The sequence below is a fragment of the Giraffa tippelskirchi genome, chromosome 4, assembly GCF_054371585.1.
Source record: "Giraffa tippelskirchi isolate mGirTip1 chromosome 4, T2T-mGirTip1v1.2.pri, whole genome shotgun sequence".
Taxonomy (NCBI): Eukaryota; Metazoa; Chordata; class Mammalia; order Artiodactyla; family Giraffidae; genus Giraffa; species Giraffa tippelskirchi.
Genome location: NC_137278.1, coordinates 10,639,270 through 10,654,943, shown reverse-complemented (window position 1 = coordinate 10,654,943; position 15,674 = coordinate 10,639,270). Strand labels below are relative to the sequence as shown.

At 37.9% G+C, this 15,674-nt stretch overlaps 1 protein-coding gene across 17 annotated transcripts in view; it reads left to right on the top strand.

Moving 5' to 3' along the window:
• The window catches only part of GAPVD1 (GTPase activating protein and VPS9 domains 1), a 75,919-nt gene that overhangs the window by 39,793 nt on the left and 20,452 nt on the right, over positions 1-15,674 (top strand). For 8 of the 17 annotated variants that reach the window (XM_081588576.1, XM_081588569.1, XM_081588572.1 and 5 more), the window contains 11 exons: positions 809-1,652; positions 3,391-3,477; positions 4,305-4,439; positions 4,585-4,774; positions 5,839-5,999; positions 6,706-6,835; positions 7,930-8,055; positions 9,887-10,060; positions 11,888-12,028; positions 13,172-13,306; positions 13,785-13,904. In XM_081588576.1, the coding sequence (XP_081444702.1) occupies positions 809-1,652; positions 3,391-3,477; positions 4,305-4,439; positions 4,585-4,774; positions 5,839-5,999; positions 6,706-6,835; positions 7,930-8,055; positions 9,887-10,060; positions 11,888-12,028; positions 13,172-13,306; positions 13,785-13,904 (2,243 nt within the window). The remainder of the gene's footprint in view (positions 1-808; positions 1,653-3,390; positions 3,478-4,304; positions 4,440-4,584; positions 4,775-5,838; positions 6,000-6,705; positions 6,836-7,929; positions 8,056-9,886; positions 10,061-11,887; positions 12,029-13,171; positions 13,307-13,784; positions 13,905-15,674) is intronic. The other 9 variants (XM_081588575.1, XM_081588571.1, XM_081588568.1 and 6 more) reach the window with 3 other exon arrangements.

Genomic DNA, 15,674 nt, shown 5'->3' with positions numbered 1-15,674 from the left:
ACAGGGCATGTGGGATCTTAGTTCCCCAACCAGGGATTGCACTCATGCCCTCTGCGGTGGAAGTGTGGATTCTTAACCACTGGACCACCAGGGAGGTCCCTCAAGAAGCGGTTTTTAAGTTTAGAAATAGTGATGCTGTGGTATACTGTCTAGAAAAGAAGACAGATATAGAAGAGTACATACTGTGTGGTTCCAGATATGTGAAATTCAAAAAGATGCAGAACTAATCTTCAGTCCTAAAGGAAATCAACCCTGAATATTCATCGGAAGGGCTGATTCTGCAGCTGAAGCTCCAACACTTTGGCCACCTGATGCAAAGAGCTGACTCATTGGAAAAGATCCTGGTGCTGGGAAAGATAGAAGGCAGGAGGAGAAGGGGACAATAGAGGATGAGACAGTTGGGTGGCATCACTGACTCAGTGGACATGAGTTTGAGCAAACTCTGGGAGATGGTGAAGGACAGGGAAGCCTGTCATGCTGCAGTCCATGGGGTTGCAAAGAGTTGGACGTGACTGAGTGACTGAACAACAACAACAGTCTTCAGTGGTAGAAGTCAGAATAATGGTTATTTCTCAATATTTTTCCTGAAACCTGATTTAATATGAAAAACCTGTCCTCTGTACTTTTTGGTTTTGACTTTCTTTACATATTCAGGTGCTGGTGGTCTAAAAGATTTTAGCAGTTCCTAGTGATCTCATTGCTGGGACTGTAACCAACTCACGTTTCCATGCTTCAGTATAGAATGTGTGTTATATTATTATTGTTGTTAATTTTATTATTTTGCTTGTTTGCTCATTTTTTTTTTTAGTGCTGAAGCTTCCCCTGCTGAATGTTGCCAACATGCTAAGATTTTGGAAGACACACAGTTTGTCGATGGGTATAAGCAATTGGGATTTCAGGAGACTGCTTATGGAGAATTCTTGAGTCGACTAAGGGAAAATCCTCGTCTTATTGCCTCCTCCTTGGTTGCTGGAGAGAAACTTAATCAGGAGAACACACAGAGTGTCATTTACACAGTTTTTACCTCTCTCTATGGCAACTGCATTATGCAAGAAGATGAAAGCTACCTCCTTCAGGTGTTGAGATACTTGATTGAATTTGAACTTAAAGAAAGTGACAACCCCAGACGACTTTTGAGGAGAGGAACCTGTGCCTTCAGCATCTTATTTAAGCTTTTTTCTGAAGGACTGTTTTCTGCCAAACTTTTTCTCACAGCTACTTTACATGAGCCGATCATGCAACTGCTTGTTGAAGATGAAGATCACCTGGAGACAGACCCAAACAAGCTGATTGAGAGGTTCTCCCCAGCCCAACAGGAAAAACTCTTTGGAGAGAAAGGCTCAGACAGGTTCAGGCAGAAGGTTCAAGAGATGGTGGATTCCAATGAGGCCAAACTCGTGGCCTTGGTGAACAAATTTATTGGTTATCTCAAACAGAACACTTACTGCTTCCCACATAGTCTGAGGTGGATTGTGTCACAGATGTACAAAACTCTCTCCTGTGTAGACAGACTGGAAGTTGGGGAGGTCAGGGCCATGTGCACTGACCTCCTGTTGGCCTGCTTCATTTGTCCTGCAGTTGTCAATCCAGAACAGTATGGAATAATCTCTGATGCTCCCATTAATGAGGTGGCAAGATTTAATCTGATGCAGGTATGCTTTTACTGGGCATTCAGTGTAAGATCAGTCGATTGGGCTTTGGTGTGGGAACGGAAAGTATGATGACAATATTTGTATATTCTTACCATTCCTTTTCCCCCAAAGTGTCCCAAATACTTGCTTCTTACATTTTGTGTTCATTTTTAAATGGAGTCCTCACACACTTGAAATGTTTAGATGATTCCATTTTCTAGAACAAGCCCACCATCCCTTTCCTATGATTTCAAAATCCAGCATGATTAAAAACTGAGAGGGTCTTATATACTTCCTTTGGTAGCAAAACCTATCCTGAACTAACAAGAGGCTATTTATAGTCCATTTTGTGTTAATGAGTATTTGTGTTTTGCTGCAGGAATGTTAATGTGTCTGATTATAGGATGCCACCCTAAATACTGGACATGTTACGTGTATATGTAACCAGCCTTTCTAAAATCTCCAGATTTTGAAATCTGAAACTCTTCGGGACCTAAACGTTTTCAAAAGAGGATTTTTGGATCAATGTTAGCACTTTTTTTCCCCCCTAATCATCTGAACTATGGAAATCATGTTATTATTTCTTAAGGGATTCTTTTAATTATATCTTATTCCCAAAAATACTGTGAAGAAGATACAGAGTTTATTTGGAATAGCATATATTTTATCTTTGGATGATTTTTTTTCTAACGATAAGCTTTTTTTTCCACGATTAGTTCTGTCATGTTGGGGTGTTTAGAAATTACATAGACATCCCTGAAATAAAATTAGAATTTCTTTGTCATCTCTGAAGCACTAAATTTATTCTTATGATAACATCATTATAGTTTTATTTTTGTCATTCCAGTAGAGATAGAATCACATGCTTTCAAAATGAGTAAAAAGGGGGATTGTCCCAGATTTGAAGATGATGCTATATGATAATAACTTTCAGCAAAATATCTTTAGAGGGTAGATTAACAGTTCACTTTTGGCAGTAAGGATCTGGCTCTGAGAATTAATATTTACTTTGAAAACAGCTTATGTTCTGTAGGAATTGTTTGCTTTCAAGTCTAGAAAAAATTTTCTACCTTGACTACTTTATGAACTATAGAGAAAAGTACTTAGTAATAACTTGAGATAGTTTGTCAGCTCTTCCAAATTAAGTTTTTAAAGATACGCTAAGTACAGTAGCAGAAACAAAGGTCATGTACCTTCATTTCCTATTGTCGATATAATATGCATTAAAGACAAAGCAAAATTTTCTACTTATTCATTATAGCTCAATCTAAATGTAATAAAATGTAGTGGGCTTCCCTGGTGGCTCAGTGGTAAAGAATCTGCCTGCCAATGTAGGAGACACGGGTTCGATCCCTGGTCTGGGAAGATCCCACTTGCTGGGAAGCAGCTGGGCGCGTGCACCACAACTCCTGAGCCCTTGCACTCTAGAGCCTGTGCTCTGCCTCAAGAGACGCCACCGCCCTGCAACTCAAGAGTAGCCCCTGCTCATTGCAACTAGAGAAAAAGCCTGTGCAGCAGTGAAGACCCAGTCTAGCCAAAAATAAATCAATAAATAAAAATTTAAAAAACAGAAGTCCTTAAAATGGAGTAAAAGCTGACAGAGTCAAGATGCATATTTTATTTGGGATCCCATTGTGTATGCTTGGTTAGGTAGTGTGAATATTCTTATGAAACAGATTTTTAGAGTAGAATGGAGATGCTTTCACAGTGGGGACTGTCTCTCCAGCCTGCGTCTTCCCACCTCTGTTCTGGGTTGCAGGTTGGCCGCCTTTTGCAGCAATTAGCAATGACTGGTTCTGAAGAGGGAGATCCCCGGACAAAGAGCAGCCTTGGAAAATTTGACAAAGTAAGAGTGGATCCTGTGTCACTGAAGGACTCTGTATGGAAAGTTCTGCTAAAATATTAGTGAACCTAACTGTTTTCTTTATTAAATCTTATCTCTCAGTGATGTGTAAATTAAATATTCTTTTTAATTATGCTTGGTTTGGCTGTAGAGGATACAATGTTGGATCAGTAGCATTTAAAGGAAGCTGTCATCAAAGATTACTAATGCTCACTTGCTGAAATGTTGAGGCGATACCATTGTAATGAGAACCAAAAAGTTGTTAAGATTAGTTTTTAAAGTTTGATTTTTAGAAATTGTTACAAAATTAAGTCTATAAATATATGAATCAGCAATGATTATATAATTTTAAGTGGATTTCATAAGTTAACATGGCATTGTTCAGTTGGTTAACTAAATAAAAATTTATCATATTTTAAGTAGGCTGTACATTCAACCTAGATTAAAATTCAAAGGTTATGCAGTGAAGTTTCCTTTCCATCTCTGATCTTTAACCTTCATTTCCTCCTCTAAAGGTTCTTCATAGTATCAATCTTTTGTGTGTCCTTCAAGTAGTCTATATGTATATTCCTAATATATTTTTAGGAATATGTTTCCCTAATTACAAGTGGTAGGACTGTGTGCACTGTTTGCCTCATGTTTATTTCCCATACCAGACTATCTTGTTGATTATTTTATATCAATTCATAGAGTTTTTTTCAAATGTTGGGTTTAATATAATTTTCAAGAAGAAAAGCTTTCTACGTGCTTGTTTGTCTTAATCAGAAATTTTGTTCCCTTACTTTAAAGGGAGAGTGTTTCACGGTGATTTTTTTCTCCTGTTTGAACAGAGCTGTGTTGCTGCTTTCCTTGATGTTGTGATTGGAGGCCGTGCAGTGGAGACCCCGCCACTGTCCTCCGTTAATCTCCTGGAAGGGTTGAGCAGAACTGTGGTTTATATAACCTACAGTCAGCTTATTACTCTGGTAATGGTTTTATTCTGTAACAATTTTTTTTTTTCTCAAAAGTCATTTATCTAAACGTGGGCAGAGCCATAGATGAGTACATTGTGTGCAAAATATACACTGAAAAATTGATCTCACAAGCTAATGTCGTTTTTACTTTTGCCAGGTGAATTTTATGAAGAGTGTGATGTCTGGAGATCAACTGAGAGAAGATAGAATGGCTCTTGACAACTTACTGGCAAACCTACCCCAGGCGAAGCCAGGAAAAAGCAGCAGTCTGGAAATGACCCCCTACAATACTCCTCAGCTGTCTCCAGCAACCACTCCAGCAAATAAAAAGAATCGATTGCCTATAGGTAAAGAGAATTTCTCATGTTGAGGCTTTCCTTTAAATTTAATGTTTCTTTATTAGGCTTGGCTATTGCCAAGGAGTGATTGATGAACTGATCTACAGCATTGTGGAGACAACATGATTGTTTACATTTCTGTCTTACATAGGTCAGCTTTCACTCAGACTGAAGGTGAAAGGCTTTTGTTATTATTGAGTGTTTTGGCTTTGTCTGTGTTTTAGATTATTTGTACAGAAAGAGTGTCTATTTAGTATTCTGGTTATATTGAATTGTAATGGCCTCTGAAAGAAAACTGAAACTTATCACAGAGGACTGAAACTCATAGAGGAATTGTTACAAACTATCTAAATCTTTCAGTTTCAAAAGTTCTTATAAGATCTATAGGATGGAATACTTTCTAAAGCTATTCCTTATTTACTTATAGACAGGGAGAAAAGCACTGCAAAATAATTAGATCCTTCATTAGTTTAGAATGTTCTCATAAAGCAGAAAGGAAATGTGTTTTCAAACATAGAGAACTCTTCTGTATCTTTGAAAAGAGGTTAATACAGTTCAGGAAAAACAATGTTTTGATTCTGTCTTATTAACAATTGCCTAATTAATGCATATAACTTTGTATGGCTATCAGATTTCCATATGAAATTTTCTAATGCTTGTGAGTGTTATGAGTATGGGAGACCTGTGGCAGTTAAGTCATTATGTTGTAGGAGAAGTAGTTGAAGATGTCGTGAAACAATAAAAGAATAAAGTAATGCTTTTCTTGTCACCCCCAAGTCTTAAAGTGATTGGGGCATGTTTGCTGTTCTGCAGGTATAATCTGTTTGTCACTCCCTGTCGGGTGAACATGGATCATTGTTTCTGTGGATCAGTTTTGAAGGAGAGTTTGTGCCAGTCGTTCGAGTACCTAGGAAGAAATATATATATATATTTTTTCTTATTCACATTCTCACCAGTCTATTTTTGTGCATGCGCAAGTGTTCTACATTAATAGAAAAATATATTTTTGTATTAATGTGCCATCTTCATTTTGTTTTTTCTGTAAATTATCATACTTGAAATTTTTTTGTTAGCAACTCGGAGCAGAAGCCGCACTAATGTGCTAATGGACTTGCATATGGACCATGAAGGATCAGCTCAAGAAACCATCCAGGAGGTGCAGCCAGAAGAGGTGTTGGTCATTTCCTTAGGAACAGGTCCCCAGCTTACTCCAGGGATGATGTCAGAAAATGAGGTATGACTGTATTGTTACACACACTTATAGCTATTAACCTTAAGAAATTTAGAATTTTTTTTTGGCTATGCTGTGTAGCATGAGGGATTTTGGTTCCCCAACCTGAGATTGAACCTATTCCCGCTGCAATGGAGGCTGGGAGTCTTAACCTCTGACCCATCAGGGACAGACCGCTGACTCTGAAGCCTCGGATTCCTGCAGTCCTGAACTGCCCATTGACATCTGATTGCTTGTTCAGTTGCTGACACCAGTAGGGTCATGGAAAAGCATAGGTTCAGTTCTTCTCATTGATGTACTTTCATCCCAGGGGCACTTAAACCCCGCAAATGGGTTTTTAGTTAAAAAATGATCATTTAGTATATTATCATATGTGAAACAGATCGCTAGTCCAGGTTCGATGCATGAGACAGGGTGCTCAGGGCTGGTGCACTGGGATGACCCTGAGGAGTGGGATGGGGAAGGAGGTGGGAGGGGGTTCAGGATGGGGAACACATGTACACCCATGGCTGATTCATGTCAATGTATGGCAAAACCACTACAATATTGTAAAGTAATTAGCCTCCAATTAAAATAAATTAATTTAAAGAAAAAAGAAAAAAAATGATCATTTAATGTTAAGAAGAAATTAAATATGCATTTTCCATGGTTTGTTTTTCTTATCAGCAATCTTTCCATTGTGGTAAACTAATGGCATTTTATTTTTCAGGTCCTCAACATGCAGCTTTCGGATGGAGGACAAGGAGACGTCCCTGTCGATGAAAACAAACTCCACGGTAAACCTGATAAAACCTTGCGCTTCTCCCTGTGCAGTGATAATCTGGAAGGAATATCTGAAGGTGAAGGGTTACTTCATTCAAGGAGTTGTGTGATTCAAGTAATATTTTGTTTTGTGTTCTTTAAAGGAGCCTTATAAATTATAATTATGCCATCTGTGCCTCTCACCCAGGAGAGTAATAAAGTTTTCCTCTAATGATCTGGAACAGTTAGTTGGCTCTAACTCTGAATAAAATTAAGATGGCAAGAGACCTTTGGTCATACAAAGTAGAGAAGATATACGTCTTTATCGAGACTTGAATAATATCGAGTTTTATTTCACTAGTATTAAAAATATACCAAAGCTTATAGAGCTCCTTTAGAGGGATATAATGCATGTCTAAATGGAAAAAATGGACTCATAATATTTCAGGACGTTGTGTGTACTTTTAACCTTTTAATGAAGCAGAAAGATACAATGGAAATAGGATAGGAATAAAAAAGGAAATAAAAAGGCAAGATTGTAAAGTGAGAATATGTCACTCCATGTGCAAGGACAAGCTTTATTAATGGAAAAGTTCCAAGTTGATTAACATTTTAAAATAAACATAAACAGTAATAACTTTTCCTTTTTTCCCCCTTACTTTTAAAAATGTAAGTAATGTACATTCATTCTAGAAAATGAAGGGAAAAAATCGAACCATCTGTAACCTTACCATTCTATTAATAACAGTTAACATTTTGGTTTATTTACAGCAAAATTAGGCTTATGCTGTTTTGCAACTTTTTTGGTTTAACAATGTAACAGTAACATTTCCCTTTGTAATTGAGCATTCTTAAATAACATGGTTTTTAATGGCTACTTTCTTTAACTTCAAATGGGCATTTATCATAATTTATTTAAACTTTCTTCTGTGATTACACAAGTAGATTGCTTCCACTTTTTAGACATTATAAGAAGTCCTACAACAAGCAACCTGAGATGGAGTTATGATTAGTTCCTTAGGGTAAATTTCTAAAAGCAGAATTTCTGGCTAAAGGGTGTGTTTATTTTTAGGGTGTAACAGCGTTAAAAGCACTTTAATCAGTCTTTTATTCTCTTGTCAAGGCATGAAGCATTACATGGCGACTCATGACTGTCTTGTAAAGTTCACTCACAGTATAAACGTCTCTCTAGGTCCTTCAAATCGTTCTAATTCAGTGTCCTCACTAGACCTGGAGGGGGAATCTGTGTCAGAGCTTGGAGCAGGACCTTCTGGGAGTAATGGAGTTGAAGCTCTACAGCTGTTAGAGCATGAGCAAGGTAAAGTGAGGTTGAATTCAGTTGCTTAAGTAACAAAGAATTTACCTGGTCACAGAATAAGCAATCTGTTTCCCTGTGAGTTGACTGTGTTCAGCTGATCATATAATGACCATTAAACTGGCATTTATTCATAGTTCCTACAGTTCTTAAAAATGTGTTAAGTTGGGAATTCCCTGGCAGCACAGCAGTTAGGACTTGGCGCTTTCACTGTGATGGCCCGCTTCAATCCCTGGTCGGGGAACTCAGATCCTATAAGCTGCATGGTGCAGCCAGAAAAAAAAAGTGTTCAGTTGCTAAGTGGATTATTTAGGCTTAAACTACATAGAAGAATTCAAATGAATTGCTTGAACTCTGTAATATTTGGTATTTCAGTTCTGTAGTGTTACAATTTTAAGGGGTACTAAGATAAATACTGAGGGCTCAAGGAACTTAGAATAGGGAGAAAATGATCACAAATGATTAAAATTATCATAAAAGTGCATTGGTAGTTCTGGATAAGAAATGTGGTTCAAAGTGTAGGGGTAAGCTTATAGGGAGAAAATAGTAGCCTTAAAGCCTGGCTGGCGTTGGCATTGGCTAAAATTAGAGATACTCTAGGTAAAGTAATATTAATAGTATAAGCAAGTCAAGGAGGTGGGAAACCATAATACTTTCTCAGGAACTGTCAAGTAGGGTGAGAACATGAGGTTAGGTTGAAAAACAGATGGATCCCTGTTGTCCTTTTAGAAAAAGTTCTTTGTATTTTTTCATTTAAAGATCACTGATGGATTTTATGGGAATGTTTATTGCCCTCAGCTGGATTTGAGGCAATGACTTCAGTGGGTCAGTTAGGAAAAAACTTCACTGGGGAGTTAGGAAAAAAGAAAAAAAAAAGGTATTTCCCATGTCTCATTTCTAGAAATCCTGGTTTAATCTCTTTTTAGAAAGGAAAAGAGGGTTGCCAGTCAGGTTACATGTGGGTTGAGTAAAAGTAAGGCTGAGTTTTGCTTAATCAGTTTGTCACTGTATTATTTAGGATTAAATTTTCTGCAAAAAACAGAAACCTAAAACAATATTAGCTTAAGATGGAAGTTGAAAGATTATCACTTCTTTAACAAACATTTTAGGTGATTCTGGTATTCTTTTTAAAAAATATTTATTTATTTGGCTGTGCCAGGTCTTGGTTGCGGCACGAAGGACCCTTAGTTGCAGCTTTGAATTCTTAGTTACAGCTTGTGGGATGCAGTTCCCTGACCAGGGATCGAATATGGGCCCTCATGCATCTTGGATCACCGGTAGTCAAGTAGGGAGCTCTGCTAATTTTAGCTGGGCATCTGGTGGTCAGTGGGGAGCTGGCTAGTCTAGGATGACCTTTGCTTTGTTCTGTGTGGTTCTTCCTCCCCTAAAAAGCTGGTTTCAGCTTGTCTTCGAGGCAGAAGCAAGGATGAGAGAGAGCAGATGTTTGTAAGATCTCTTGAAGTCTAACCTCGCAACTGGCACACTTCCTCTTTATCCTTTCAGACAAAGCAAGTTACCAGGCCTGTCCAAATTCAAAGAAGGGGGCATATATCCCAGTTCTTGAACAGTGTCACACTATGGAGGACAGGGAGACAGTTGATTATATCAATGGCCCCAGTTAACTGACCAGAAGGGGGAGGACATATGCTGAGCTTGGTTCAGAGAGGGGATGAGTACATCCACGAGGGAATAATTCCATGTTTTGGTACTGTGTGCTGAATGTTCGTGTTCCAATGTATAACTTGGAGTTCAAAGACTTAAAGTTCTTTAAAGTTGATTCTAAAAATGGTAGCTGTGCTATGACTTTTAAAGTGCTTAATTTTGCTTTTGCTAGCTACTACACAGGATAATCTCGATGATAAGCTCCGGAAGTTTGAAATCCGTGACATGATGGGACTCACGGATGACAGGGATATATCAGAAACAGTGAGTGAGACGTGGAGTACAGATGTCTTGGGAAGTGATTTTGACCCTAACATTGATGAAGATCGCTTGCAAGAAATAGCAGGTAACTGCTATTGAATGTCTCTGGAAGATTGCTGTTCAGTTGTTCGTATCCACCCACCCTTCATGGGAGGGAGCTTCCGTGCTCTAACAAACATGGTGTGTATGTTAACAGTAACTGGGAAACTGAGATATTGTATGTGACAAGGCATTTGTGTGGTTTTTTTTCTCTTTATTGAAAATCAGTAGTATTTTCTCTGTTTGCATTTAAGGATTCCTCCCCATACAAAAAAGAAGAACCAATCTTTTGAATTATCTTTTTGTCAATTCTTGTTTGCAGAGCCTAGGATATGTTCTTAGTCTATGATTAGCATATTCTTCTTTTGAAACTAAACACTTTGCCTTAAAATGAAAATTCTTATAGGTTATAGTCATAAAGCCTTTCAGAGTAATATGATATGGAGATTCTCTAAAACCTGAATTCACTTCTGGAAGGTTTAATTCAGCTCCAAAGAAGGAACAGTTTTCTCTTTTTCTGTTTTTCTAGTATCGAGTTGATCGAGATACGGTTTCCATGTGTTAAAAGTGACCCTTTTAAGGATAGTGTTCTGTCCCTTCTGAAAGAGTCACACAGTCTTGTAATCACCATCTTTATTTTCTTTTTAAATCATGGACCATTTCAAACAAATATAGGAGAGAACAGTACAAGTGAGCACCATTACCCATCACCCAGAGGCAACAGTTACACATACACACCTGGCCAGTTTTGTTTCATCTCTTCTCCCACCTTTTCATCCCCTCTTCTGATTGTGTGATTGTGTTTAGGCAGGTTCCAGACATTATTTTATTTGTAATTATTTCATGACATATCTTTCTTTTATTTAAAAATTTTTAAATTTTATATCAGGGTATAGTTGATTTACAGTGTTGTGTTAGTTGTGATTCAGTTACACATATACATCTGTCTACTCTTTTTTAGATTCTTTTCCCATGTAGATTATTACAGAACATTGAGCAGAGTTCCCTGTGCTATACAATAGGTCCCTAATGACCATATATTCCATAGATGGTAGTGTGCATATGCCAATCTCAAACTCTTAATTTATCCACCCCCGTCCCCCCCATCTTTTCCCCTTGGTAACTGTGATGTATCTTTAAAAGGTAACTTTTGCCAGTAACCTTGTTCCAAAAGTTCTTCATCTACTGAAATTTTATTAGGTTTAATCAGAAGTAGCGGAGCATTCTGAACTTGACTATTTTTAACACAGGTGTACAATAATGTTTAATCTTTCTGTTTGTATTTTTAAGAAGTATAAATAGATTTCTCAATTGGTTTTGCATTATTTTGTTCCAGATGTCAAAGTGATATTTTTCCTGTAGGTCAGCTGTATTTGGGCAATAAGCTGTATTTGCAGTTGAATGAATGCTACAAAGGAGATGTGTATTTTCCTGCAAATATACTTTATTGCTCTGAATATGTGGCTAATGTGCCAGAAAAAAACATTTGGCCAGTATAACTTTCTGTGGTTAAATGTCTCTGAGTGTTTTTAATCCCTGAAGGACTATAATTATTAGAGAATTGCTGAGGACACACAAAATTTGCTGAAAAACAAGAGTGAAAGCTAGTTGAGATAACTTGACCTAATGAGCTGTGTTTTCTCAATGGAGACCGAGGTGAACAGTAGGAAACTGATGAAAAGAAACTTGTGTTATTGTGACCCAAGCGGGAAATTTGTGTTTTTAGTGGTTTTATTGATTGAAATTACTCTTACTTTGGCTTTTTTCTTGTGAGTAGAGAGATTTTGTTAGCTTAGTGTTTGCCCTTTTTCCATTATCACTGCTCTTTCCCTGAGGATCTTTGTTAACCCTTTGCTCCCCATTGATTATACAGGTGCAGCAGCAGAGAACATGTTAGGCAGTTTACTGTGCCTGCCAGGTTCAGGGTCAGTGCTTCTTGACCCCTGCACTGGTTCTACCATATCAGAGACAACAAGCGAAGCTTGGAGTGTAGAGGTATTGCCAAGTGACTCAGGTTAGTATGCTGTCATTGTTTGCTTTTTGATTTGCACAGAAGTTTTAAATGTAAGGCATCCTAATTTCTATATGATGTATACCTTTTGTTAGATATATGTTTGACAAGTATGAGGCAATAACATTGCTAAGAACTTCAAATGGAAAATTAGTTTAGGATGTTTTCTGTCCATCAAGAAAAAATGCAGTGTTGGATGGCAGAGGCTAAGATAACAGGTGCTTTCTGACTCGGTTCAGTTATCTTGAAAGCAATTGTTAGCAACTTATCAGGATTCTGTGTGGGCCATTGAGTTCAGTGTCTCCCACTTAACTTACTGCAAGAGAAGAATAGCAGCACAGCTTGAACCTTGAGTGGTTGGATAATAAGCATGTTTAGATTTGGAGAATTTAACCCAAAGATACCAAATGTATTTTTGAAATGCATTGAAATTGATACTCTGGAATCCCAAGAATTATTTTGTGCAGGGTGATTATAAATGTGGTGGTGGTTTAGTCGCTCAGTCGTGTCCGACTCTTGCAGCCCCATGGACCGTAGCCTGCCAGGTGTATTTTGTACTTTCTCTTATGTATTGGATGTCTGCTTTTTTTCTGCTTATGAATTTAAATCCTTGTCTTCAACTAAATGTCAACTACCAGGATGCAAATATAAGCATCCTGGCTTATATGTGTATCTGAATTACATTCTGTTTCTTCTGCTTGGCTCAAAAATATGAAGTGATTTTGATATGTGTTTTTTAACCTTACCACATTCAGACACGCTAACCTGTCCATAAGGAGACGGTAGGATTAGCTCATTGCCAAGCATCCATAGTAGTATTTTTTAGAAAGTGGTCGATTTAATGGCAAGCTCGCCTGTATTCTTTTGTTTAGTTTACTTTTAACCAGAAGAAAAAATACTCTGAGATTAGTGATCTGGAAGCAGAGTTTTCATCTGTGCACAGTGAACTGGCCTGTATTGGGATAAAAACCACAACCTTGACTTCTTTAACACTTGATCTAACTGGCTTTGCTAACTGGCCCAGACTTGGAAGTCTGTTTGCACTGCGTCCATTCATGCCCCGGTAGCTTTCTTCGTTTGGGTCACAAAAGCTGACACTGTGATGTACTAGCAGAATCACTAATGTGGTACCTCACTTCTGCTTAGAGGCCCCAGATCTAAAGCAGGAAGAGCGACTGCAGGAACTGGAGAGCTGTTCTGGACTGGGTAGCACATCTGATGATACGGATGTCAGGGAGGTCAGTTCCCGCCCCAGCACACCAGGCCTCAGTGTTGTGTCGGGTATGTCTGTCTTGTTTTAAGGAATAAGGACTTGAAGGTGTGTTCCCACTTCCCCCTTTATAAAGTCAATAGCAAAGATATATATTTTGTTTAAGATCTGAGTAACTCCCAGGAAACAGTTATTTCTACGGGCCCTGACATCTATGAGAAGTTAGTGTGTGCCTTTATAGAGCCTGTCAGAGTAGTTGACAGACGGTCTGTGTGCGTTCCCTCTGGAACTGTCTGTTCTTGGTAGCCTCTGCTACTGTATTTAGCTGTTGTGTGGTAATTCTGATTATGTTGCACAAATCAAGGTAAATATATTTAAGCAATAGTACAAGAAAGGATATAATACCAAACAACTCCCTTGTAAAGAACTGGGACACAAAAAAATGTGAGACTATATACATTTCTCCAAACTTCATATATTTTTTGTGTGGTTGTTTTGTTCTTGCTGTTTATTTTTTCACCATATATATGTATTTTTTTTTTTCTGAAGGCATAAGTGCAACCTCTGAGGATATTCCCAATAAGATTGAAGATCTGAGATCTGAGTGCAGCTCTGATTTTGGGGGTAAAGATTCTGTCACTAGTCCAGACATGGATGAAGTCACCCATGGTAAGAAGGGGAAATGAGAATGACTTTTATTAATAGAAATGATCACATCCGTGACTGAAACTGTCAACCTTAACACATTGCTGATGGTGATATCAATTGTTATACATCTTTGGGGCAATTTAGCAATATGTGTATAAGGCCTTAAAATAAGGTTCACATACTAAATTTCATTCAGTTAATCCACTGTAGGAATCAGACATAAGGAAACAATTGATGTATGGAGAAAGTCTTATGCACCAAGATATTCTTCATAATATTTATATTGGCAGAAAACTTAAAACAACCTAAGAGCTGAAAAATAGAATGGCTAAGTGAATTTTGATGTAACCACTTATTAGAACTTGCACAGCTGGTTTTTTTCATAAAGAATATGAAATAATTTGGAGAAATACCTAGAATATAATATCATTTGGAAATTTTATCTTAAAGCATTTTATACATAAGATAATAAAATGTAAAAAAACCTATCCTAAAGAAAACACTGGGAAGAAGTACCAAAGTGCTAGTAAGTAGTGAGTGATTTTATATACCGTGTAATGGGTTTTTTTTTTAATTTATTTTTTAATTGAAGGATAATTGCTTGACAGAATTTGGATACTGGATTTTGAAGGACTTTTATTTTTACATTTTTGTTTATTCTAAACCAAGGTTTCTTAACCTCAACACTATGAACATTTTGGGTCAGATAATTCTTTGTTGTGGGGGCCTCTGCGTTGTAGGATGTTTAGCAGCATCTCTGGCCTCTGTTGGAAACACACCATCCCCTTCTTGTGCAGTCGTGACAACCAAAAGTGAAAGTTGCTCAGTCATGTCCGATTCTTTGTGACTCTATGGACTATACAGTCCATGGAATTCTCCAGGCCAGAATACTGGAGTGGGTAGCCTTTCCCTTCTCCAGGGGATCTTCCCAACCCAGGGATTGAACCCAGGTTTCCCACATTTCAAGCAGGTTCTTTACCAGCTGATCCACAAGGGAAGCCCAAGAAGCCTATCCCTTCTCCGGCAGATCTTCCTCACCCAGGAATTGAACCGGGATCTCCTGCATTGCAGGAGGATTCTTTCCCAACTGAGCTATCAGGGAACAACCAAAAATCATTGCCAAATGATCACTTCGGTGGCACAGTAAGCCCCAGTTGAGAACTACTGTTCTAAACCAGCAGTTTTCAAAGTGTAGTGTCCATGGCCCACTGAGGGCCCTTATGACCTCGAGGGGCTGGGGAGCTATGAGGTCAAAACTGTTTTCATACAATAAAAGGTTATTGTCCTTTGTACCATACTGACGTTGCACTGACAGTGCACACACAAAGATGGGTAAATTAGCCAAGGCTGTTAGCACAAAGCAGGACAGCAGCACCAGGCCAGGCTACCAGTCACTGTATTCTTTTCTCAGAGTTAAAAAAAATAAAAGTTTTACTTATGAATGTGTTTGATAAAGCAGTGAAAATTATTTAATTCTATATCTCAACCCTTGAGTACACATCTGTCTAATATTCTAAAGACACAGGAAGTATCCCGAATGTATTTCTGCTGCATTCTGAAATATGATGACGTGTCTAAGGAAAAGCTTATATGATTGAGTTGTGAGCTGAAGTAGCTGTTTTTTTTTTTTTTCTTTTTTTTCTTGTTCGTTTTTTCATGAAACACCATTTTTACTTGAAAGAATGATAAGCTGTAGTTGTTGGTACTTGCGTATTTGGCAGACATTTCTTGAAAATTAACAAAATGAGCCTGTTATTTCAAGGAAAGCAACTGACAGGTAGGGTTTGTTGC